The sequence below is a fragment of the Sceloporus undulatus genome, chromosome 3 (genome assembly GCF_019175285.1).
Source record: "Sceloporus undulatus isolate JIND9_A2432 ecotype Alabama chromosome 3, SceUnd_v1.1, whole genome shotgun sequence".
Taxonomy (NCBI): Eukaryota; Metazoa; Chordata; class Lepidosauria; order Squamata; family Phrynosomatidae; genus Sceloporus; species Sceloporus undulatus.
In genome coordinates this window covers 200958514-200985746 of record NC_056524.1, presented here as the reverse complement: position 1 = coordinate 200985746, position 27233 = coordinate 200958514, and the positions used below count along the sequence as shown (strand labels likewise).

General features: G+C 39.0%; 1 protein-coding gene across 1 annotated transcript in view; it reads right to left on the bottom strand.

Annotated features, from left to right (window-relative positions):
- The window catches only part of ABLIM1 (actin binding LIM protein 1), a 243386-nt gene that overhangs the window by 69691 nt on the left and 146462 nt on the right, over positions 1-27233 (bottom strand). The window contains exons 7-9 of the mRNA XM_042456481.1: positions 18489-18576; positions 14654-14712; positions 2051-2128 (exon numbers count right to left, since the gene is read on the bottom strand). Coding sequence (XP_042312415.1) covers positions 2051-2128; positions 14654-14712; positions 18489-18576 — 225 coding nt within the window. The remainder of the gene's footprint in view (positions 1-2050; positions 2129-14653; positions 14713-18488; positions 18577-27233) is intronic.

The window sequence follows — 27233 nt, the reverse complement described above, 5'->3', positions numbered from 1 at the left end:
TGCCTTTTTTAAGGGCATTCACTTGTTTGCGATTTAAAATAATTAATAATAATAATAATAAAAGTTTTCTAAACCTTGAAGCTTTGCTATGCTTTCCTCTAATTCCTATTTATGTATGGGTGCTGCCATTTTGGACTCAGAAGCATTGGCACTGGTCTACAGGGCTGATACATGAAGTAATTCCATGAATAGCATAGTTCAGATAATCCATAATAAAATCCTAGCATTTTTGTATAAAAGTCAATCCCACTGTATTCAGTAAAATGTCTATCCCAAAAGATCTCTCACTGAAATAAAGGTACTAACATCTGAGTAAGTACATACAGGATTTCACTGTTAGTCTTTTAAAACAGTGTGCCAAAAAATGAAAGATGAATTTTAAAAAAATAGGGAGAGAATGGGAAGAATTATATGCTGGGATAATCTAAAGTGAAAAAATCAGGAGTGCAAGCATATACCGTATATATTGAATTTTGTTAATTAAAGAAGCATTATTAAAAATATACTTAAATATTTCATTTGCATTATTTGACATTTTCACTTCACAACTAATACCTCATAATTCTAGCTTTTCAATGGATATTACAAACAGATGTGAATTTAATTCCACTACATATTCCCCTAACTTGTTTTAAAATAATCACTAGCCCTGACAAAATATCTTGTGCAACTGTAACTTTTAAAAGCCACTTTTGTTTTGTTTGTTTTAGAAAACTGAGCATGCATGTCTGGACATTTTAATGCTACTGCTGTTAAAGCACTTTAATTAATCCTTTGTGAATACAAACAATATATAAAGCCTGCCTGGTTTTCAGATTAGAAACTAGAGTATGTAATAAAAACCTGAGTTTCCCAAATTTGCCAAGGGCTCTGAGTCCACCCATGTGTACATGCTGGCTTCACTCCAGAGCATTCTCTGTAGCTTGAAACCAGCAGTTCATTTAAAAAAAAAGTTCTGTTTTAAGCACCTGCCCCAGAAGATGTGGGGAGAAGGACCAGCTGATTTCGCTGAGTGCCAAACTAATATCCTTAGTGTATATAAGACTTTTTCTGCACTGTTTCTGCTGATACCAGCTGCTGTTAGAATGTAACTTGGTATCTATTCTATTTCCCACTGCTGCCTTTTCATTGATCATTTCTGAATCACACTGAAATTGTTTGGAGACATGGTTATTTTATGAAGAAGTTTATATTTCTCCAAAAAGACAGTCATTTGCTCCTTGTATAACAACACTAGTTAGATTTCTCATTCACCATCAGAATAATGGCAGACCGGCAGGCCTTTTATAATTTGAGACATTGCATTCCTGAGGAAAAACAGTTTTTCCCCAGGATCCAAGTAGGTTTTGTTGTCTTTTTGTTTTGGCCAATCAGTCCAATTTTGATTGATAACTACTCTTTCGTGTTACAAAACAATTTTTATTGCAAGTTAAGCATATTTTGTTCTTTAAAAAAACACTGTTTACAGCTCTCAAACTCCAGTCCCTTGCTCCTGACCTTTCTTGTTTTACTTCCTTTCCCAGATTCAGTTGATCATTTTCCTTTTTACTCTTCGGTCCTTTTTCTGGACTGCCTTTCTGGAATTAAGAATGGCTTGTCTATTCAGCTTCTAATTTTATTTTATTCTCTAGTCAGACACAGTTGCCAGACAAACTAGTAGGAAATGTCTTATGTCTACAAAGATCCAGGCCCTTCTCTGCTCTAAGAGGCTCTGATCTTGTAAGGTTGACAACCATGTAAAACTATTGAAGTAACTATCTACTAGTGCAAAATGAGAATGAAATTCCTTTACACATATTTTTCTCCAAACACTTTGGAATATTATTGCCAATGGCTGGCTGCTGAATCAGTAATGAGAAAAGTAGTACTAGAAAGGCTGTATAGGGTAAGAAATTTTCAAACTCCTGTGCACAGGGAGTAAATAGAGAGTGAGGTTTCTTGATCTCACTGGTGAACAAAATCTCTGTTCTTATTTCTTCATTAAGACAGTACTAATAAATCGCAAAAACCAGTAATCAATCATGAAAAAATAAAATGAAATTATACTTACATAGATTGAATGCCCTGGTGAGCCAGGTATACTGGATCCAGGCCTGGAATAAATACTTTCTGAGGATGTTCTCGTGGGCTGTAAAAATACAATAAATATTCACTTGTAAAGGCATAGCTGGAGGATACACCTTCTTTTGAGACATAGAGAGCTATTCTCAGTTTCAAATACATAAGTTAATATATTCCCAATGAAAACTGTAACGTTTTCATCATCAGCTTGTGAAACAGGCTGGGGTTATCTCTACAGAGAGAACACAGCATTTTGGAGATAGGAAGAGCTTTTCCTGTTACAGCATATACGACCAGCAAGGATGAATGCAAACTCCCAAGGCATCCTTGTCTATTCCTGCTGGAAAAGCCACTGCTTGAATGGAACCCTGATAGAAAAATTATAGCTAAGCCTTACAATCTGCCTGTGCTAGCATATGTGCTGTGTAATTTTTACACAAAGAGGTAACATCATCGTTATTGTTACAACAATGACAACAACAATGGTAAATTGGGCAGGGAAGCCATTTGGTCAAGTACGACTAATCCAAGAAAAACTAGGTTTTCCCATTTTGAGTGCTTTACAACTAGCATAATATAATGCAGCACTCTTTCTATGACTTCTGGCTTCTTCAGAGTGCAACCCAATAAAATATAGCTTGGTACTAAGTCCCACTGCAGGACTTTCATCTGAGTAGATATGCACAGGATTGCTTGGGGACACCATTTCAGATGTAGCAGCCTCTTGGGCTAGCAACTGCTCTCATTCTGCAAATTCATTGCATGGTGAGTAAAACATAACATTTTGTTTTTGGCATCCCTGAGGCCTAGTCCCTGCTGAGCATGGGAGCCTGTTTACATTGACAACACACTGGGGAAACAGAACCAAGCAACTAGAAATATAGCTTGGATGCATCTCCAGGAAGTTCCCTGTTTCCTTGTGATACATCTTCAATCAGAGAAAGAAACCAGCTGTGTGGAATTCTCACATCACAAGCTGGTCCTCCTTGTTAGCAGAGAATGGTGAGGACCACAGAATGCTCAACTGACATAAGCATATACAAAACAGATATGTGCCTAGTCACTGTGTTCAGAGCTATGCAGGAAATGCCTTACTGCAGAACAAGAATAGAGCCTTCTCTATGAACTATGAAGCCCAAGCTTCACTCTTCAGTGTTTAAATAACTAAAAGATGTACAGCTGCAAAACTGTAAATTCTCACACTGGTTTTGTTCTTTCCCATTTGCTGTAGAACAGGGATGTATGGATTTTTGGATTACAATTGCCACAACGTCTTACCACTGTCCAGGCCAGTTATAGAACTAATCCGATTTGTAGGCAAAACATCTGTAGAGTCAAGGGTTCCCTGTTCCAAGGAGATGGGAAGGACAAGGAGTAGTGGGAAGTGCTGCAACTGTGCTCCTTTTGATCCCCTGAAAGCAGTTTTTGGCCCTTTCCATAAAAGCTTCCCAGTTTCATGGTTTCATCCTTTGTTGCTTTGCTGTATAGACAGGTGTAATTCACACTCTATATAGCTGAGTGGTTAAGACCATCTGTCATTAACTAGATGTTCTAGATGCATGTCCCACACAATATGGCTCATCTCAGGCATGTTTACTCAAAAGAAAATTCCACTCAGTACAGGAGAGCTCACTCCCAGGGTGAGTCATAAGACATCACCCTGTGTTGATGCAATGACAAGCTATGTTCAAGCAAGGAAAACAGGAAGACTTTAACAGATCAGTAAGTATTTCTCTCTTCAAGAACAACAAACAGTGTGGATAATTTTATTAGCTTTTCCAAATCCAACCATGCAAAACCAAAAAGAAAAAAGAAGTTGAGCACTTATATTTCACTACACTAAAATTAAAGCTAAATCATTTCAATAGTTTTGTGAAAATATAAGTCAAAAAATGAAAAAAAACACAACAGTGCTCCAAATAAAAAAAGTCAACATGCATGATAACACAAAGCATCCAGCTAATCTGAACTAGGATTTATTTTCAAAGTAATATTTGTTCCAGTCACAAAATTCATACTGTAAGCTTTGTAGGGATGGATACAAAACTAGGAAAATCTTTAAACAACCAAAGAGATTGACAGTTTCTCAATGGGATATTTTAACTAGAGTTTTGCAAGAATTTCAGTTTTAGAAAATTGCAATATGAAAATGGTTTTTTGGCATCAACCCCCCCCCCCCCCCCCCCAGAAGTCACAAATCCTGTTCACATTTGGTTCTCAATTTTCATTTCTTCCTTCTTTGCTGTTACAATGTAAAACATTTTTTGGCGAGTCCTCTGTCTTCCCTAGTGATTCCAGCCAATAACAAATCACCCAGGGCACACAATAAGGTCACAGTGCTACGTAGCCAATTGGATGTTATCACTGAGGACCAATTGAGCCAATGATCTTCACTCTGTTTAACTTGGTATGGAGAAGGAATATCTCAGCTTCAAAGGCAACTATGCTGCCCTGGAAACATTGGGAGACTTGCAACTGAATGCAGATCCAAATGTCAATGTTGTCTACCTACATTATACTGAATGCAATAGGATGTGCATTTCCTTCTCCATTGGAGTAAAATAAACATCAGCGAGTTTCCTTGGTAATGGAGGCATGTTCTCCATGGCTTTTCACAACCAAACAAATAATTAAAAAGGGGGTGGAATGGTGTTTAGTCCTCTTCTGCTGTTTGACTGAAAGCTAACAGTTAAACTCTTGGTGAACTTACCCTTATTTCTCACTGGCCAGTAACCAAGGACAGAGAACAGAGATTGCACATTTGAAGAGAAGCTAACAGAGCACCTTCCAGATCTTAGTCTGGAAATATTTGTGAAGGCAAGAGCAGGCCAGTGGCTTTTCCTTATCTTTTAGCAGCTATTTCCTGTAACAGACCCTTTCTGATGGGAAGTCAAACTTCCAGTGTTATACAAATGCTTATCTTACAAACAGTTTTGCTTTTCTTTCAATTAGATACTAAACATGAGAGTGGGATGCTTTGAAACAGAAAGCTAGAGAGGTTGCTAAACCTGATAAATTCTTCTGAAAAAAGAAGACAACAAATGCCAGAGCAACAACAGGCCAGCCAATGTTCGGTGCTGGTTTTGAGCACAAAAGCAATACGATCATGCTGTAATATATATAGACAACACAATTTTTGCTTTTGTAAGATCCCATCCCTACTCAAAACAGAAAAAGAAAGAAAAAAGGGAGGGAAGCATAACTATACCCTGCACCTTAGACATTATACAAACACATGTCTGACATGTGCTTTGTTTTTAAGCTTTCAAGTGGAATAATTAAGGTCATGTACTTCCAGAACATTGATAAGGCTGCTGCAGATTTATTTCCCTCCTCTTCCACTTAGAATGCCCCCCTTTCCTTTTTCCTGTCATTTCCTTTTTACAGTTAAATATTGTTTGCTAAATAGCTTTCTGTTATTTTGACCTTTAGCAAAATAACTGTCTGATAGCTCTATAACTGAACAACCCTTAACTCATTTGTTAACAATTTGCATTCAAGTGAAAACCCTGCAGCTTTTGCTAACTTATTTCCGAATATCCAGGCTTTTAAAAAAGCCAAATAGTTGTCAGTGTAAAACATTACAGGACTCTGCTTAAAGAGATCACCTGTGTTTTAGAAGTATTTCCTTACAGCTTTAAACAATGTATTTATCTAGATCTACTCCTTTAAACTTTACTTTCAGTCATATGAGGTTCACTTTAAACATATCTTCCAAATGTTTGATACCTGAAAAGGATTTTGTATCCTCTTTCAAAGATTGCTGGCCTACAATTTAAAATATATGCAGTAATAGTTGAAAAGCAGTTATTTGTTTTGTTTGACCTGTAGATGTTAACATAAGCTTTGAACATGGACACAGTTTTGTTGCTATGGTATCTCTCAGAAGACACCAAACCAGTAATTGTGTAAATCAGAATGACTCAAAGTGAGGTCAATGGACTTTTGCCAGTCCCTAAACTATCTGCTGCAGGTCTCCACAGAGCTTCCAGGAAAGAAAGAAACTATTGTAGTCAATGGTTGCAAACTTGGCCCTGGTCCTTGGCATGTGGTGAGAAAACAAAAAACCTACCAGTCCACCACATCAGATAGCTTAAAAAGTACTGCTATAAAAGCTTACCAAAGAGGCAATAACTGCACTGAATTAAAGGGAAACAATATACTGATAAATTACATACGGTTGTCATACAACTACCCTGCTTCTAGGCCAAACACCATGCAAGGGATAAATACCTCAACCTTTGTGAAAATTCTGCCATAACATCAGTGGTAAAAAGGATTTCACACATTCCCAAACCCAGAGTCAAAGCAGCTGACAGAAAAAAAAGATGAGCTATGTCTTTAAGCTTTCTTATTCTAGAAGAAGGCTGGGCAACACATGAACTGTAGGTAGTACCTAAGAATGTTTTTCTAGCCCCAAGCCGCAATGCTCAGTTGAAACTGAAGCTCCTGGTGTGATATGCAGTCCAATGGGAAAATGCCAGAAATTCTTTAAACAGAACATTTTCTAATTGTTTTAATGGGTTTTCAGTTTGCTGCCAAAATATAGGGACAACAATTTGCTGCTGAAACCTGCCAACATTGCCTATCAGTGCTTTGGTAGAGCCAATCTACACCAGAAACCTAGCACGGGATATAGTTTAAGCTTTGACCTTTTTCTCTCTCCTACAGCTCCTTTTCAGAACAAGGGGCTTCCACCTGTAATGTTTATGCCCCAAAAGTGAATCACTTCTTTCAATATAGAACTTTTTGGCAATAAAAGCTGTCAATAAGGTCCACAACAGCAGAGAAATCTTTAGAGTTAATCATGCTAATCCTCACATTGAGGTACTGAGTAGGACTGAATCTTGAGTGAATTCTCTACTAGGTTTAATCTTTAATGTTGATGATTCTGTTAAAATAACAGATGGCATGCAAACACAGAGCATAGTGCACTGCACATTGCTATATGAAGGAATCAGTTATTCTCATGCTATTTCCCTTATCTAAGAAGATTAATCCTCAAAGAAACAACTGCAACATTACTGTCAGCATGCTGACTGCTCACCTCTAAACACCTCTAAATACATATTGCCACTTGATTGCTTTGGTTCTCTCTTCACTCCTTTAATCTCAATGCAAAAGTGGCCCCATATCCTTTTTATATACTGGGACATATGATGTGTTTTGTGATTGTGTTTTATGCTGTCACTTTCCACCAAAGCTATTTCCCTCACAGTTTAAGATGAACTCGTTCATGTCTTGATAAGTAGGTCCCTTCCACGTGACACTGGTTTTGCCATGCGTTGCACATAGTTTAGACAGTTAACTTCTAAAAGCACTGGCACCATCCACATCATTCTGACATTGTGATGTGATGGCATTATATTACAGATTACAGATTATTACATTACAGATGTTCAAGTCATGCTCTATAAAATCATATGAGACACAAACATCATATCTGAAATAATCCCTTGAACATCAAGTCAATTGGATGCACTAGTATAAGGATAAAAAAAGACACTGTCCCAGTGCTGCTTTACAGTACCTGCCTTAGTTTTTTGATGGAGTTCAATATACAAGGTGGTGAAAACAGCTGGAGAAGAAGGAATAGTTTGGGTTTGGGTTGCAGTTATTTTACAGTCAATTAACATTGCTAGAAACCATAAAAAATAATAGCTCCTTAGAGATAAAATTGTATAGATCCTATAGAAGTCATTAAAATGCAAATTTAATCCATAATTACTTTTCATTGTTTGTAGAAATTATGTTAAGGCATCTTTCACACACATAGTTATGGCTCACACATAAATGCTAAACTAGTTGCTTCATCTGAACCCTAAATTTTGGTTTATTGAAACAGAAAAGCTTCAAAACACATGCATTGGAGTTGGCTTGTTTAGATAAAATATAGTTAAGAGCAACATCTCTTTATAGAGGTTCTGATGTCACAACAAGGAAAGAAAATGTTCAGAATTCACTGAGCTGTGGATGAGAGGGAAGTGGAACTTGAGTCCAAGATCTGTGCAATGTGAAACACTGAACCATGGTTTGACATTATGTGCAACAAGGGCTGCTCTATTCAACATTGGTGCCATTACATTAATGGAATTCAGGGCTTACAGTTAATCACTTATCTTAGTGCCACTGTTTGCTAAATATTTACATTTTCTAGGAATTGGACCAAAGTTCTATATCAAGCAATAAAAATGGCTAACAGCATCATCAATCCACACCACTAGCCTCAAGAATTCAGAGAGGAACCTATGTAAACACCATTGTTATTTGTAGTTACTGTAGTATGTGACTACATTCTGTATATTTGGGCTTCACATCTCAAGTCAAATGACATCTCAGATCAAATGACATCTGAAATCAAATTTCCGGTGGGGGGGGGGGGGGGTAGTTCCTTTTTTTTTGTTTGGTTTTTTTTTTTTTTTTTTTTTTTAAATTTTTTTTTTTTTTTTTGTTCTTGGTGGTTTTTTTGGTTTTTTTTTTTTTTCATTAATATAGAACTAAATCAAAAAATTAAGTAGCATAATGCTACTTAAGGTGTTATGGCCACTAGCTTAAATAATAATGGTTCTTTAAAAATGCTCTTTTAAAGCAAGTTGTTTTGGATGAACCTATATTAATTTAAAGATTTGTTTCTGAATGGCATTTCTTGCACTATAAAATAAAGTGATTAAAAAGAAGCAACTGGCACTGGATACTGGTCTAACTATGAACAACTGCCAGCAAACTGTTTAAATTCAAACAGTCACTATTGTTTCAGTAAGAGGATTCACAAATAGTAATAATAGTAGTATATAGAAACAGTAATAGTAATATATATATTTGATCCATTTTAAAAAGCACTAGTATTTTTTAAAATGTAATTTGGCTTAAACCAAGGTGCTGTCCATATTATTCCCATGCATACAATATATATATATATATAAATAAGAACACATTTTTCTAAATCTCAGCCACCAATCCCCAATTGGTTGTACAGCTCCTGGAAGGTTTTCAAAGTAAGGCTACAAAGTACAGTAGTATTATGCTTGTCTATCAGTCTCACTTGGTTTTCCTGATTCTTACTTTTTCTTCACATGTGTAATTGTTTAAGGCTTATGGATGCTTTCATTTCCCCCCCCCCCCCCCCCGAAAAAAACCCACACCCCATGATGGGGAATAACCACTTTGGACAGAAGAAAGGGTCCTAAGAAGATGGATGAGTGCAAGTGATTAGACACACATGGCCAGAGAATGCTGTAGTGATGTCCTTAATTTGAAATAACTAATAAGAAAATTCAGAGAAGTAAGATACCGTGCTATTTTGAAAAAGCCATTATTCCAATACTTAAACTATGTTTCCCCTGTCCATCCCATCCCTCTGTCTGGACACATGTCCTTCACATGAATTCAGCCAGTGACATTTTCTGCATCATGAAGGTTCAGTGGTAAGACAGAAAAGAAAAAAAAAACCAATCTGGTACATTTCATCTTGTTATGAGACCCAACATGGAAGCTGCAAACTTGGTAAAATATTCAGATCAAGGAGCTTTCTTTATAATATGATGCTTAACTACAGCAAACTTTTTAAAAAGAAAACACCACAAATTTGCTCTTCATTTTGAGGGCTCTTTTATAAAGTTGAAAAGTGGTTGCATGCACTCTTCATTGTAACAATTTTTATATTAATGAAGTAATTTGTTGGCAACAAGAATACACAAGTTTTTCAAGGAGCCTTTTGTTAAACTAAGCAACAGAGCACATGCCTCTTCTTTTAGTTACTTTTGAAAGTATGCTTTAAAATAAGCAACCATTTCAGAAACAGCTAATTAACTATAGGGAATAACAGCCAAATAAATATGACACACAAACACAAACCCATCATCCCTTTGTGCTCGCACTATAGAAATGTACAACCACAAAGATACTTAAAAGTACTATTTGTGCAATAAAATTTATACCATTGGATTCAAGCAGTCACTATTTCCAGGCATGTGAATTCTTAACCAGGCAGACTGAAAAAAACAGCACAATGGTACAGATTTTGTCCCCTACTTCCAGGGCAAGAAGAGACAAAGAAGAAAAAGAAAGAACATCTGGGCCCAAATCCCAGTGGCATCCCAACTAAAGTAGACTCACTGAATCAATAGGATCACAATTCAACAATTCATTCAATTAATCAATACTAGTTGGGATTGCCAATAGGATACAGACTCTGAGGTCCTGTGTGACAGAGTTGGACTGTGCTATCAGGTCTAACCTTGGGATGTCTCTGAAAAGTAAGGGTCATAGAGTGCCCATTTTGCCTGGAGAGGACTTGGCTTGGGTTATTCCTATCTCTTTTAAAGCTGAATTTCACAAAAACTGTTTTGAATCTGGCAATATTGGGCAGAGGCATCAACTATATAATGGATTCCCAACCAGAGAAGATCTGGGAACAATTTTGGAACCATTCACATCATCTGGCTAGCCTCCACTGGCACAAATTCAGACAGATAATATATTTTATTAAAATAACTTCCAGTATTAACAGGAAGTAAAATATTGCCTGCTTTTTTGTGTTTTGAAACCCAGGTACTAGAATAAGTACTAGAGTCATGCAAAATACAATTTCTATTATCTAAAATTATCCTTTTTATATAGCCTTACTATACATACACATTAACAATAAACAAGCAGTACTGTTTGTGCCCAATTTTTAGGAATCAAAACAGGCAACTGCAACAATGTTGTGCCCAGCAATTCAAGTGTATGTTATGTGATGCAAAAGAAAAGGGGTTCCAAGTGAAAAGGAAACATAAAGAAAAGCTGAAGGCAGGCAGAAGTGGTAGTAAAAGTAGCTGCTGCAAACACTAGTGCAGAAATCAGAGGCCCTTCTATAGAACTACTAGTTAAAAACAAAGGCACAACAGCAAACCTCTGAAGAGCGTGGCTTGCGAAGAACCAAACTCTTTGGATAAAAGAAATCAGATGAAGAATGCTGTCATAAAACACAGAAAAGAAAAGAAAGTGAAAAATCCAAAGGTTTATACTGCATACATTGAAAAAGACCCCTTTCCCTTGCAACAAAGATGGCTACTTTCTTAAAATCAACTTAATAAGAAATATTTCAAATATATAATACCAATAACACATCCTATCAATAGAAGAACCACTAGGCTGCCATAAAAAAAATAAACGTTCTCAGCACTTTCATGCCGGGATGCTTATTTCCTGCTTCTTTTGGCATCTTCTGTGACAGTGATTCAAAAGGGAATGGACCTTATGCAACCATTGTTTTTTGGGACTACACCTAAAATCTAAACTAGTGAAAGCTTGATTAAGGAGGATGGAATCCAAGACCAATCATAGGCAAAAGACAAAAATGTGATAATAGCTCCTCAGGCTGCTTTGACAAAGAACAGTTTTGGTTGCGTACATTTTGGCTTTTAGAAGAGAGAGGAGAACATGACTTTAACCCCGTGCAATGTTAAGTCCTTTCCGCAACAGCTATTTCTAAGAAGTATTCTTTATATTTTGGGTGTCAATATTTTGGCACAGTGAATTGTTCACAGCTATTAAAAGAGCATTTACTCACATAAGAAACAAAGAGGAAGAGATGCTTGGAAGGAGAGCCTGGCATTTCCTAAGGAACTAGAAATAAGCCAGAAGGATATTGAAAGGTCAGTCTGAATCAGCTGAAGGATTCTTATCATGGCAATGGTGTTGTTGTGATGTGGTAATATAAACAAGGGTCCTTGGTCTGTCAGTAGCCATGACATCACTACATAATGCTGACAAACATTTTAGCCATTACCAGAATAAAATAGCTCTTGAGTTCAACTTTTGTGAACTAATTATACAGTCATTTCAAATGTATTAGAACTTTACAATATACCAGGAGCTCAACTTCGGCATGAAATTGAGGGTGGAATCCAGTGTCCTATAAAAACATATCCAAGCCTTAATGATTTCCAATAAGCTCCTCCCTCCATAACTGTCATTCTTCGGCCTGGGAGGGAGTGAATAGGCTGGCCCAGCTCCACCAAAGCTAGCCTGAAGATAGAGACTCCTCCCTCCATAACTGCCATCCTTCGGCCTGGGAGGGAGGGAATAGGCTGGCCCAGCTCCACCAGGGCTAGCCTGAAGTTAGAGGCTCCTCCCTCCATAACTGTCATCCTTCGGCCTGGGAGGGAGGGAATAGGCTGGCCCAGCTCCACCAGGGCTAGCCTGAAGATAGAGGCTCCTCCCTCCATAACTGTCATCTTTAGACCTTGGAGAGAGGGAATAGGCTGGCCCAGCTCCACCAGGGCTAGCCTGAAGATAGAGGCACCTCCCTCCATAACTGTCATCCTTTGGCCTGGGAGGGAGGGAATAGGCTGGCCAAGGGCTAGCCTGCAGATAGAGGCTCCTCTTTCCGTAACTGTCATCTTTCAGCCTGGGAGGGAGAGAATAGGCTGGCCCAGCTCCACCAGGGCCCTCCCTCTAGTCCATATGCCTTGGTCTAGGCATCAGAGGGAGAGAAGAACCACTGGACTTTATCCCCTTCCCCACCACCATTCCCTTCTCCTTTAGTGTCGTGTCTTTTAGATTGTAAGCCTGAGGGCAGGGAACCGTCTTATTAAAAATAATAATTGTAAGCCGCTCTGAGAGCCATTAGGGATGAAGGGCGGGGTATAAATAACGTAAATAAATATAAATAAATAAATTTTCTGCTGGCTCTATTCCCATCCTTACACCTTTAAGGAATTATATTTCTTCATTTTTATGGCAAAGAAAAGGAAATACCTCCAAAGGAGAATTCAGAAACATAGCCATGTTAATCTGGAGTATCAGCATGCAAAGCAATCTTGAAGCACCTTTGAGACTATGCAAACTAAACTGTAGCATGAACTTTCATAGACTTGATCTACTTTCTCAGATGAACCACATACTTACAATTGTCATGTAGAATTTTGCTTCAAGTAACATAATCCTTCCTTAAAAAATCCTAGAGTGCTAGATTGTAGCCGCAAAAAAACCTCTTATAGTATGGATTCGAGACGACTTCTATGGACTTGAGACTACTCTGCTAGATGCATAAAGTGGGCACCTTAGTGATTAGGTGTATAAAGACCATATGAAGAGAGAGAAGGAGGAAAGGAGAGACCCAAATAAAAGACAAATGTAAAAATACCAGGAAGTCTGCCATAGAGTGGAAAACAATACAAGATGCAACTAGATGACCCAATAATAGTTTGACCCCAAACTTTCCTAACATAGAATTCCATTGGTTGTATCCTCCTATGGACAGGAGAGAAAGGACACACATTTTGCAGATTCCCTCTTCCTCTTACAGCACTCTACAACAGCAAGGGTAAAAACACTGGAAGCTAAAGGGGAAGGTGAAATTGATGATATTCATCTCCTTTCCTCATGCAGGGCAATTTTCTACTGGGTTTAAGTTCCTTCTACAAGCAGAAAGAGCCCTCCCACTTGTGGAACAGAATGTCTCAATACAACCCATTGTTAATGAGGATGAAAAGAATCACTGATATTTGCAGATGCCTGATAGGAATACTGTACTAAAATTCAAAACACAGTGAAGAAATAATCCAGTTTTATAAAATAAGAAAGCGTACAACACATTACAATGAAAACTTTCTTCAGTAACATAGCTTTCCTAATAATGTAAGAGGTTGCCACTGAAAGATGCTGGGCATTCTAACATTTTATCCAATTACATATTTGTTCAGTACCTTTGAAACTTTGCTCCTCTCCCTTGCCTTCTTTGCTTTCCTGTATTTGCTGCTGTCCCTCTTTTTTTTTTCTTGCACAGATATACAAGTGAATCTTAGTTGCAGTTATGGTGGCGGACATCCCCATATGCCACATACACTACTAGCATATTACTCAGCAACTGCTCAGGAACATTTGCAGGGTTAAGCGCAGAGTTACGAGGTTGAATATGGGGTGGACTTCTGTAGCTTTAATTGTAAGCAGATCCTAGATCACAAGGAGGAACTGTAAAGTTCTGTCATGCAAACTATGCCAGGTCTCCTCTCTCACCTTTCAACTCACCTTGTTGTAGCCTGTTCCCCTGAAGATTGTGTGTCCAGGTATAGCAAGAGAGCTGGATGGTCATCCCCCCACCCCTCTCTCTACTGGCCATATAACAGTGCCTTGGAGAGGGAGTTGAAACCCTGCCACAGTTCTACATGACAGAATTTTATGGCACCATTTTCTGATCCAGGTTCCACTAATTATTAAAGCTACAGGACACCCCTCCTGTATGCAACCTGGCAACACTGAACACCACTGCAAATGACACTTAGAAACAGAAAAACTTCAGACAAGAATTTATCTACTTGCTTGCTGTTTGATGTCCCTTGTGGGCCTGCCCTATATAATCAGTAAGCCGTTTGCAGCATAATCTTACATCTGTCTACACAAAAGCAGGTCTCAATGACTTTAATGGAAATTTACTCCCAGGTAAATGTGTGCAGAAGAAGACTGCACCCTTAACATCATAAGAAACTACACTTTCCAAGAAAGGGGGGGGGAACCCCTGCCACTCAAAGTATATGATCCCAGGAGTGCTTCTTCACTGAAGCACATCTCTTTTACACTTTAAAAAGAAAATACGAATAATCCTTACCCGTAGCTTTTCTTCTCCCTTTGTGGACTGCTTACAGTCGGGATGCCAAACTGTAGAACCTAACATAGAAAAAAAAATCTAATGTATTATATTATGCATGATATACATTACACATATTGCATTATCAAAAGAAATACACTGTTGTGAAAATATTTTGCTTCACACTTCCCACTTCTCTTAAATGGGAGTTTGCTTCCACAGCAACTTTGCTGGGCCAGTTTCTTTTGGAGGAGAAAATAATGTAAGCCTCATGGTTCTTCTGTAATATTCTTCCCATTTGCAGATGTAGTATATGGTGCTACAGGAGTATGGAAGCAAACACAAAGCAAACAATACCAAAGTAATACACACTGAGATCTCAAAAGGTACTTGGACTAACCAACCTATCAGCCTCTATCAAATTACTAACCATTTCAGTTTTTCTAAGTTCTTTCCTCAAAATCCCTTGCATTGGCAGAATCATTTTCACATCTTTCCAGCGCTACAGATCACTGAGAGTTGATTAGAGTGATGGTTCCATATAGACAAAATGCCATGATTAACCATTACTGAATCTTCTGGTGCAGTTGTATCAGAGGCAATCTGGGTGGATATCTTTCCATAGGCAACGGGGTGGCCACTGTGTGAACAGAATTCTCAACTTGATGGGGCGTCACTAGGAGTGTGGGGTATGTGGACCACGCCAGGTGACGGCCTAAAGAGAGGTGACACTACTGTTCTCCAAACATCTGCCTTTTTTCAGAAACAAGCTGTGGCATTTGCCTGTGACCCTTTAAAATACTGGAGCTCAGGAAAAAAGATGGTGTGAGTGGAGTGAGGCTCAGAGGGAGAAGAAAGGAGGGCCCTCAGGGTTTTTAAAAACTTTTAAATTTAAAATTTTTAAAAAAATTCTTTTTAAATTTTCTTTAAAAGATCACATCTTTCCAAATGTTCACTTTAACTACATGAAAGCATGTACATGTAAAAACATTGAGGCTATGTGTATGATATTGTAATTTCAAGATACAATTCTAATTTTGCTACTTGTTTATGTCACAACTATTGCCATTATATTTTGTGATATATGGGAATTATGATTTATGAGTAACATTAGTACAAAATACTTTACTAAGGATTTTGTATGGTACGTTATGAGAGGAGGTTGCGGGGGGTAAAACAATGAATTACCACACTGAATAACATCAACCCTAGGCGCGTTACAGACCGCCCATTTGGGGCGGTCTGTATCTGGCCCTTTCCCTGCCGGATCGGGGCCTCAGCTGCCACAACAGCAGCCTGTGAGGCCCCGATCCGCCACTTTCCAGGCTGTGGGGAAGCGGTAAAAGGCCGCTTCCCTGTGGCCTGGAAAGGGGTGTCCTTGGGGCTTCAAGCCCCAAGGACACCTGGTGGTGGCGGGGAGGAGGAGAAAGGGGCCGCTTGGCCCCTTTCTGCTGTGCATCACTGGCACAGCCATGTAAAGGCTGCGCCCAGAGACGCAAAGATGGAAGGAGCTCCGAAACGGAGCTCCTTCCGGGGCCGCGGAAAGCGGCCTCAGTACGTCACTTCCGCCCCATTTGGAGGCGGCACGGTCGTGACGTAGCAATAGCAGCGCCCATGTGTATAGGGTGCCGCCATTTTGTACGGACCCAGTCTGTACTAGGGTTAGGGGTGTCAGGAGGTGATGCCCCTTCCTAACCCTAGTATATCCTGGGGATGTACTATAGGAGTGTGTGTAACCCTAGTTACACCACTGCTTGATAGACCTTTGGTCTGATCCAACTTGGTTCTACTCATCTGCTGTTCTATTTCCCCCTGACACCACTCAGAACTGAGCCAAATCAAAGAAAAACATGGTATGTAGTATTTAATAAATATATTACTTATCACCAGTTGCACTCACATTGATTTCACTGTGTTTACTCTATTATTGTTAAACCTCGGTTAAACCTATTGCCAAACTATAGGCTACCCAGCTGGATACATTTTTGTGTTAGTGTACACTGCTTTAAAATAAGATGTCTCTGCCTTCTAGGCTGCTGTTCAAATGATGTAACGCAAAATACTAACACTATATATATGGTTACTTACATTAAATAAATGAGTTATAGTACAACTACATTAAATAAAATTAGTCCAGCTCGTTGACAATACATCAACCAACAGCTTTTAGCCACATCAGCTAGACAAAACTTCATGTTGTGGACAACTAGTGAGATTCCTTTCTCCATCATGTTCTACTCATAGTCCTTCTGGAAACATCTGGCTACTCATTGCTGAACAGAGAATACTACACCAGGTGTACTTTGCTTCGTCCATGAGAAAATGACTTACATTTTTACATTTCATTCTCTAGAAGAGGTAGGCTTTGTTGCTTTTTTTCTTTCTTTAGAAGGAAGCATTCTACTCTCAGGAATGTTAGTAAGTTGAGTGCTAAAAGTTACTATTGAAAGGGGCTTTGGAAAATGAAGTCCTATTAAACCTTGCCTGCACAAACGTAAGGTCAAAGTTAACAACCTTCTGAACCATTCAAAGTTTAACTTCCCCATTTGATTGTGAGAAGAAAGTAAATGTCTAACATTAAAAAGGATAAAAAAAGGAGGGGCTGTTTTTATTTTTATTAGCTTTAGTGCAGGCTATAAAGCAAAGGAAATCCTTTTTCCAGACTAAATGTCAGGGTAAATGCCGGGGGAACCTTAATTCTAAAAGGTCTTCCAGTGGCAATATAAATGACATTAATCAGATTCTGTTTCACTTTCAGTGTGCCCCCTATGCAAACATTGATACTTAATAGGATGAAGTGCTGTCAGTAAGTCTTAAGCAGGAGCTAAGGAAGAAGATCGTTTGCTACTACGATGAGGAAGCATACCTGTGATTTCCTTCTCTTAACAATATTTGGCTCAGAAGCAAAATGAATGAGAGTTTACCGTCTGGATAGGGGACGTACTGCCCATAGGTACTTCCTATCTGTGTACTTACTTATTGTTTAGCTCTATACAGCATTTCCCCCCAATAAAAGATGAAATAAGCCACATATGGTCAAAGAAATCCCATTTCCCATTAGTGTTGTCAAGTCATTGAAATTAGCCATGGCAACAGGAAGGTTGAACAAGATGGAATGTGTGTTTGTCTGGCTTCCTTAGGAAAATCTGTTTTCTTTTCTAAATTATTCATTTTCATTTCATTTCCTTTCCTTGAGGACATATAAGAAGAGAAAATATGCAGTATTCTAAACAATTATTCAGTAAGTAATATACTTAATGCCTGCCTTCCAGGGTTCTGGACAATGAATGCAAAGGAATTGGGATAACTGAAAAGTACCACACACTAGACATGTAAGACTTTGACTAGTTCATCCCTGAATGTGAGGGCAAATAATTGCAGTAGTTTTCTCTCTGCTGTGGGAGAAAACAAATATTTCTCTGTAGCATTCTCCTCCTATTTCAACACTCCAAGTGTTTTGGAGGAATTATGTAGGTTTTCATGGAATAAAACCCAGGTTGCATCTACACTATGGAAATAGTGCAGGTTGACACCACTTAAGTATTGTAGCTTCATCTTATGAAATGCTCGAATTTGTAGTTTTACAGCATTCACTGTCAAAGACTGCTGGTGCCTTGTGAAACTACAAATCCCAGGATCCTGTAGGACGGAGTGAATTATTTATATTCTCATCATTCCTACCAGAAAGTCACTTCTGGATGTTATGTATTTAACTGTATGATAACTATTAGATATACTTAGTTTCTGGAGGTTGTACCTCGAATTCCCCCTTCTATCTCTGGCACATCCTTTGGTCTTTTATCCCTGGCATGTGGGCTGCCTTTTCAAGTGCATAACCAACATGTGATATCTTTACCTTGCAGGTACATTTCTTCTCCTTCTGTGAACATTTGATTGCATCTGCTGCATCGTGCACAACTTGGATGGTAATGTTTATCACCTGCCTGTAGAGGAAGAAATGCAAAAAAGTCAAAAGACCTACATCATACTCCATCATTACTTATTGTGTGTGTCAATATGCCTTCAAGTCACCTGTCGAGTTAGGGCAAACCCATTACTGCCTATGACATTGCCTTGGTTCTAGGTCCCACCCATGGACCCAGTGCATTTACTGAACAACTACCCCCCACACACACACTTATTTTTAGAGTCTGCAACATGCCCAATTTACTTTCCATTACCCCATCTCAATGAAACAGGTACTACCTACATTTGGATGACTAATTTTAACAATTTTCTTCCTGCTGCAAGACAGTTTTCTAACACTAAGACTATTTGCAGTTTAGGACTTGTTCTGTGCAAAATTTGCACATGGCTGTTTTGTGTAGAAAAATAATAATATTCAACATTTAAAACAGAATTTAAATAACAGAATTGTTATTTTCTGCACAGATAATACCATTTCTTGTGCAAAACAACAAGGTGAAAATTTTGCATAGAATAACCTCTGAACTGCAAAGATTCTTATCACTCCAGGATTCTTTTTGTCAGGGTTTTTGAACACTCAATAACAATACTATTTGGCCATTTTTTGAATATTCTTCTTATCCCAAGTGCTCATCCTATTCATCCACTTCCAGCCTCCAAAAATAACAAGCTCCTAAGGAGGACAGATTTAGGGTTTTTTAAATACATCACCAGACATAATCCCCATTTACTCATTTACAAAGCATCTTGAATCTACATGCAAAGAAAGGAGTGTGTTAGCCTCAGTCTACCATCTCGAGTTCAGTTCCTATTCCTACGTGGAGAACAATCCAAGCTTCTTCTATTCGTATGTGCTCTTGACACAATTGGAAACCTTAATGTTTCCAGAATTCTCTCATCTTTACATGTTTTGACATCTTTAATCATTGTATTATTAATCAAAATTGGATCACTGATAACACAAAGAACCTATTATCCAAATAGTTCTACTAATATTACTGGAATTTCTAAGGTGTGGTCTCCAAACTTTTTTGGGCTACTGCACCCTTTCCTCTTGGATAAGCACCCTAGTGACACGCCCCAAAGCATATTTCTTGTTATTAGGTCCACTGTTCCATTGCAAATTCCCCACAAACATTGTTTCTTCTGCTACCTCTTGTGATGGCCTGTCTTACAAAAGAAATCAGGGGCAGAAATAATCTCTTCAGTCCCCAAGTGGTGCCACTCTGAGCCATAGATGTGATGCCCTGCACTGAAGACTTAAGAAGTGTTTCCCAACTGCTGCCACCACTAGTATCAAAAGATGTGCCTAAAGGAGTGACCTTATGCAGGCAGGAGAAGACTGGGGGACATCAACACACAAATCAATCAGTGAAGTTGTGTGGTGGCTTTAAGGGACCCTGAAAAGATATTTCATGTAACCCTCATTCCCACTATGGTCTTAAAGGCTGCTGGTTCCTCTTATCTTTCTTGTGAGCCAATACGTTGACTGGAGCCCCCCCCCCCATTGCTCCTTGCTGCGCCCTTTTCCCGCACTGCTCCCTGGATCTTTCCACTACTCCCAGAGGGGCAGAACCACCACTTTGGGAAGCCCTACCCTAAGGCTACACTCTTAAATATTGATACTAAGGAGCAAGTTCACCAAACACAGGAGACTATCATTCCAAGTAAACATTCATAAGGTTTCACTGTAAGTGAAATACATTAAGAGAGATGAACTAATTTTTTAGCTGTATTCAGTTACACAATTATCAATGGCAGATGGAAGACCAGCAGATTGTTCTCTGTTGTGTCCTCTCCCTTCAGGCAAAGGTCAGAATTAAGCAGTTTTATCAGTTAATGATATAAACTGTATCATTTCCTTGCAGCTTTTGCTTCCCTATAGGCAAATTAGAAAAAGAGCAAGAATTTGAGAGCTGTCTAAACATATTGGGCAAGATGTGAAGCAAAAATAACACTAATGTCTACATCTGCATCACCATGAACTGTAGAATTTCACAAAATGAAGAAAAACACATAGTAAAATTATGCTTTAAAAATATATTGTGAAATGAAGTGCTGAATGAAAAGAATGTCCTAGGAGTCAAGAGAGTTGTTTGTGTCCTATTCTAGTACTTAATTCTACTGAATCACCGTCTGTTTTCCTGCAGGGACTTGCCTTTATTTAACAGGCCAGTTAACCTAAAATTAGAGGTACTGTACTCTCAGCTCATGAAAAGAAAAACTATTACTTTCCCTAAACCTCAGGCTTCTCATTTGAAGGCAGTAATGATATGCTTTTGGAAGGTCTTTGGAGGAATCACAGATGCAGGGCTCCAGTCGCCCATCATCAAAGCTTGTCAGAAATTGCTCTGGCTGCCCAGTTGGAAATCTTTCGCTTTGTAAGTTTCTCAACACTGTTTGCCTTGTCAAAAATCCATATTAAGAATTTCCTATCAAAAATACAATGGCAAAGTTCAGTTTGCAATACTCTGCTGCTCAAGGGATATATATCCATTAAGAAGTAAGTCCTCACAGCTGCATGCATAACCAAAAGGAAGGTTCTGATTCCAAAAAACAAAACAAAACTGACTTTGGATAAGCACATTCGCTGCCCTTACCTTTCTGTACTAACTGACTAGCTACCTGGAAAACCTATATCTTCTTACACAACTCTGGGAAGATCTACATCCAGGATTACAATCTGCATCTAGCTGTAACCTATTACAGACTGATCCAACTCATACAGGCATCTGAGCATAAACACCTGTAGCTTTAGTATTGTATTCCAAGAGTTCATCTGAAAAAATGGATTGTTATCTATGAAACCTCATGTTGAAAGAATAAGCCAATTCATTATTTTCCCCATTTTCCTTCTTATATAGTGACAAACTAACATGGATATCTCTTTGAAAACTATTATTTGGTAGTAAACCTCACTGAGATCAAGAGGGCTTGTTACCCTGTTAGTGGAAATTGGACTGTAACCTTTAAAATGTAACATTTCAATTGGCAGTCATTTTTAATTATCTCTAGGACAGTGGTTCTCAAACAGTTGGGTGGGACCCCCAGGGAGCACAAGAGTTGCTCAAGCAGTGTGTGAGATTTGGGAGGTTCTGATCCCTCTTCCTTCCAACTTTTTTATGTATGAAATTTACCCATGCATTAAATTAAATAATGAATTTACTTAAATAAAATTGTTCTAATTTGAACAATGTTGTTTCCTTATAAAATGTTAAAATACGAATAGCAATAGCAGCTACATGTCTATACCGCTTCATACTGAACTATGCAGTCTCTAGGCGGTTTACAACATGTAAACTAATTGTCCCCAACAAGCTGGGTAGCGACCTCTGAAGGATGCCAGGCCTGGAGCCCCTGGCTGGAATCAAACTCACAACCCTGTGGCTGTGAGTGAGTGGCTGCAGTACCAGCATTTAATCACTGCACAACCAGGGTTCCTGTGTGAATGCAAATATGCACAATAAATACAGTGGACCCTTGCCTTACATAAGGGATCCACTCCGGGTCCCCCCCGTGTAAGGTGAAAACCACCTATGCTCGAGCCCCATTGAAGATATATAGAATATATATATATATATATATTCATGTTATTGCTGCCTGGCTTCAGCATAAGCTGAAAGCCACGCGTATACTGCACCCGCATATGGTGTGGGCACACTGTAAAACATTTTAATTCATACACTACGTTGAGTAGGGGGAAGCTCAATGTGCATATGTAAATGTAAAGGGGAGCCCAAGGGTAAAAAGTTTGAGTATCATTGCTCTAGGATGTACTGAAGTGTGCAATCCCAGCATAGTGACTAAAACATGAAGACAAACATTGAATATGGTGCCTCAGTTCAGAGCTCTTCCACCTCTTTCTCGCCCACAAATCTGTAGGCTGCAAGAGTTCTTGGATTTGTGTACTGCTTAGATGGATGTTTTTCCCCTGGGGAAGTGTACAATTTCTGACCTCACCATGCTCCTTTCCAAAAGAACAGCTATTGGGAGGAAGAAATACACATTATCAACCATCCACAAGGATTTATTCACTGCCAATGGAACTGACAGAAGAAAGGCTAATTACAAACAGAAATCTTGGCTAAGGAACACATTTTTGGAATATTACAATTTAGCAGCTGGGTTCAGTTCTTCCAGCTGAATAGCTTTTCCCAATAATTTGACAAAGAATTGCTTTTAATGCAAGATAAACCTTTTTATGATAATATTGTGTCCCTCTCAAAATGAAAGTGGTTTCCATTTGCACAACAGTGGCTTCAACAACCAGTCTAGAAAATATTTTACTTTACACCACTTCTGCATATGTTGCTCTGCTTTTAACCATCCTCTCAGGAACAAAACACTATTAAGAACAGCCTGTCTTGTGTTGTTTGGGTATTTTATGGCCCTTGGAACTTTAATGGAACACCTCACACAATAATGTAGCCTAATATTTATAGCAAGGCCTTACTATAACCATTTCCCAAAAGATACAGTTAGTTTCCCTGTGAAATCCATTTGATACCTTGGTCATATCGTACATCTCATGATTTTAGTATACTTCGTTTATGATGGCATATCACACTCTGAGTGTTCCTCAGCTTCCTAGTATGGGCTAAATGTTACATTTGAGGATGGCCTATCATCTTCTACTAAGTTCCTTCCCACTAATATTATAAATGAGCCCAGCTATTTTTTGAGTTGGTTTGACATACATGCCTTTTTTTGTGTGGAAAGCAGAAGATATTGTTGTATGCGAGTCTGAAAAGATATTTGCATGGAATACGAGTTGAAAAACAAAACAGTCAAAGCTACACACCCTTTCTTGGAATTGTACATATACTGTAATCAAACAAGAAATAGTTTCCTGAACTTTGTTGTCAAAATTTCAGACTTCCTCTTTTTATTTTCATTTCAGTAATAAGCCTGCTGACTTCCAACATACCTTGGCTAGTACAGTCGTTCCTTCCCTTATGCGGGGGATCCGTTCCTGAGCCCCCGCCCCCCGCGTAAGGGAAAAATGTGGATACTCAAGTCCCATTCAAGTGAATGGGGCTCGTGCCCGCAGTGGTGTGTGGTGCGTGGCGGTGACTACAGCAGACTCAGGGGCTTGACAGACTGCCCCTTTTAGTTCTGGATCTCTCCTTTCTGCTTTGCAAAAAGGAGCCGCAAAAAGCGCTCCTTTCTGAGCCCTGGAAAGAGCACCATAGCTGCCAGCATGCAACTTTTCTGCCTTCCTCTAGACGCAGCACTAGAGGAGCGCCGTGGTGCCACGCACTGTGTGGAGCAGCGTGTGGTGTCACGCCAGCCTGGGGGCAGAGCCAGGGCATGCATTCTGTGGGCACCATGCCTGTGAGTCCACCCCCATGACAGTTTGTCAAGTCCTTCGCTCAGATATTGGTTGGTGATTTAACATATAGGTAAATCCCAATAATTCAATGGGTCTATTCCCATTAATTAGGAATACCTAATCAGGACTAATAACAGGATTCAAGCTATAGTCTACTGTATAAAATTCTGTATAAAATTAGCAGGTACAGCAGTGAACCTTTAGCATTAAAATATGTTTTTATTTCTTGATATTTCAAAGTGAAGATTTTTTTAAAGGGATGAAAAGGGCATGTTATACCAAAAGTTATACCAAAAGTTGAGCCTCATAGAAAATGAGTGGATTTATATCCAAACCCGTAGTGCCCCAAATTTTGTAAGTACATGAAAAAGAACTCCTTTGGAAATTAGCCACATCTGCCCCAACCCAAAGTCATTAAAAATGGAGAATTTCCTTCATTCACAGTTTTTAAATAGAGGCTGGATGGCCATGTTCTAAGGGAGGCTAAGTAAATTTCCTAAATTACTATGAGATTGTTCTAGATGGTTTTTGAGATTCTTTATAGTTCTGCAGTTTTAAGTTTTGAAGAAGGAATGGATGAGCAAAAGAAAACTGAAGCTATTCAAACTAAAGTTAAAGAAGGCAAAGAAATTACCACATGTCAGCAAAAGAGCACATGCTCAGTTTGTAGAATATCCCAGGTTGCACGCGAAAAGGAAGATCCTCAGATTTCACAGTTCTTCTAATTTTGCAATGCAATTGTCCATCATATATAATAAGATGTAATTTAGCAGAGGAATTTTTTCTGGGCCTCTCTCATTCAGAGTTATAGAGGAGGACAGGGATCTTCTTCCATGACTGACAGAGAGATTTGATTATGCAAACATGGTATCAAATTGACCTGGAACCACAAGGCATGGCCTTGTTCCGATGAACCCTTCCAACCACTGATATCTGGGGATTAGAAATATCTGGCACTGCCACTGTCTTTTAGGCTTGTGGCTACTGCCCACAGCTTCCTTCCATGTCTGTGGGGAAGTTCAAATTCAAAGAAGCTATCCAAGGTACTTAATCTATCCCCACAATGGTTCTAGTACCTTGGTTAGATCTTTTAAAGTATGAACTAAAAACACAAGCAGATTCATGGCCCTTCTGACATGGAAGTCACACTGGCTTTGCAACACTGTGTTGCAAATGTTGACAATAGTTCCTCGTAAGAAAGATGTTCAGACCCCTGGCTTTTTTGGACAGCTCTATACAGTATGACAGCTTTTTTTTTTAAAGACAGCTTTATATAGTAATTTCAAGACCATGTTGCACACTAGTCTGGAAAATGACATGGATGTGGCCACTAGGTGGAACTGGAGCAGAGGTTACTACAGTTCATTTGGTGTCAGCATTTGGTGAGCTGTGCAACATGGGAAGTCTGATTACAACATGCAAGTAGGTGAAATCAGCTAGTAATGCATCATGGGTGATATTCTGATGCAACAGGTACTAGGTATGAAACCTGCCAGGTTTCATTGGTTGCATGACTATCACATGATTGCCTGGAAGACCACCTACATAAGGAAGAAGGTGACTATCTCAATTGTTGGGTTGTTGTGGTTGGTGGTTGGCGAAGCACTTTGTTGTGTTATATAATAGTGAGTATTCAAGATGGCTGTCTGATCCTCAGTGTAATCTTTGTAAATAGTTGGCAACAAAGATTAAAAGCCCTCATGTTGAGTGAAGTCTTGCTGTCCAGAGATTCATTTCCTCAGTCTGGGAACTCAATGTGGCAGCCTGTGTGTGGGAGGAAATTTGCTGTTCAGCTCAGAGGCTTTGCAGAACCTTCGCTCTTTGCAGGCCTTCTTCTAGGCGTCCTGCCTACGTGCATCAACTCTGCATGTAGCCATAAGAAACACAGCTCATCTCTTTATGACCCAGCAAGTATGACCCCCATATCTGTGAAGGTTAGGTTCCATGATACATCCCTCCTTGGTGGACACATGAAACCACAGATAATAGGAAACTCTCTTATTTTCAGTGAGATGAATGACTTATGGCCCAAGCATACTACAGAATCATATTGGAGGACTTAGAAATGTCTAGAGAGAACACTTAAGCAAGGAATATTGAAAGGGTGGTTTTACTAGTTCCTTTCTCTGAAATATAGCCTACAGTACTTGGTATTTGTAAGCAATCTTCCATCGAAGTACAAACTAGGGCTGACATTTCTTAGATTCCAAGATCAGATGGAATCTGGTGCCTTTAGAACCAAATCTATAAAATCGGTGGGATTTTATTTATTCAGGTTTTCTTAACACACGTTTAGGCTCCTGGGCATGATGATAAAGAATGCTGAGAAAATATCAAAGAAAATATTCTTTCCCCATTATAACAGTAGGACTTGATAACCAGTAGAGACTCATGTCTTCTTCAATCTTGATCCCTTCTCAATTAAAGGAATTTCATAGAGCTTGATGCTCACATGTTTTCTCCCCAGGATATCTTCCTGAAATCATAAAGCACCCTTATATTTTCTACCAATCTATCTATCTATCTATCTAGTAACTGGACATACTAGTTAGTGTTTTTGGGAACTGAGGTCCAAAACATCTAGAGGGCTCCAGTTTCCCCCTCCCTGAGAACACAAGAAATATAGCCGTTTTGTTGCAAGCCAGCTAGGGTGATTTTTTTTTTAGCTTTTCACAATCAGCTTAAATGCCAAAAATGTAAGGGCACGTTAGATATGACCAGATGTTTTCAGGATCCCACTGTCTTGTTTAATGGGCTAGATAATCAGGAGAAATCAGGTATGATAACTACAGTACAAAATAATCTAAATTATAGTCTAATCCACTTATATGTCTGAGATATGTGTGCATGCTAATACTTGTCTTGTGCTTTCACTGGCGACGGAACTGGTTGGTCTTTAACTCCCTTCCATATTTGTGATCTAAGCCACAATGGCTCTATATTTGTTGCCAGCAATCATTATCCAGCACAGATCCCAGGACTGAGAGGAAAGGGTCAAAACTCTGTTTGTGGCAGGAAGGCATCCCTTGAACAGCTGTATTACTACCATCCCTTGGAGACACCTGTGCAGACAGCTGATAATCTACATTTGTTATGGTATCATTTAGCCAAGGAAAGATGAAAACAGACTGTCTGCCCCTTTCTGCAAAGAGGCACGTGTAAAATAGTGCTTCCAAAGAAAACAGTAGCAACACTACTCAGGAAACAAACATTCTGACCATATGCATTAAAGGCAACAAAACAGATGCTTCCCCATACAGTGCTGTTAGTGCATGTCAGTAATCAGACAGCACCCTTCTTCCAACAGTGTGCGGGGGGGGGGGGAGGTTGGAAGTACTTTGC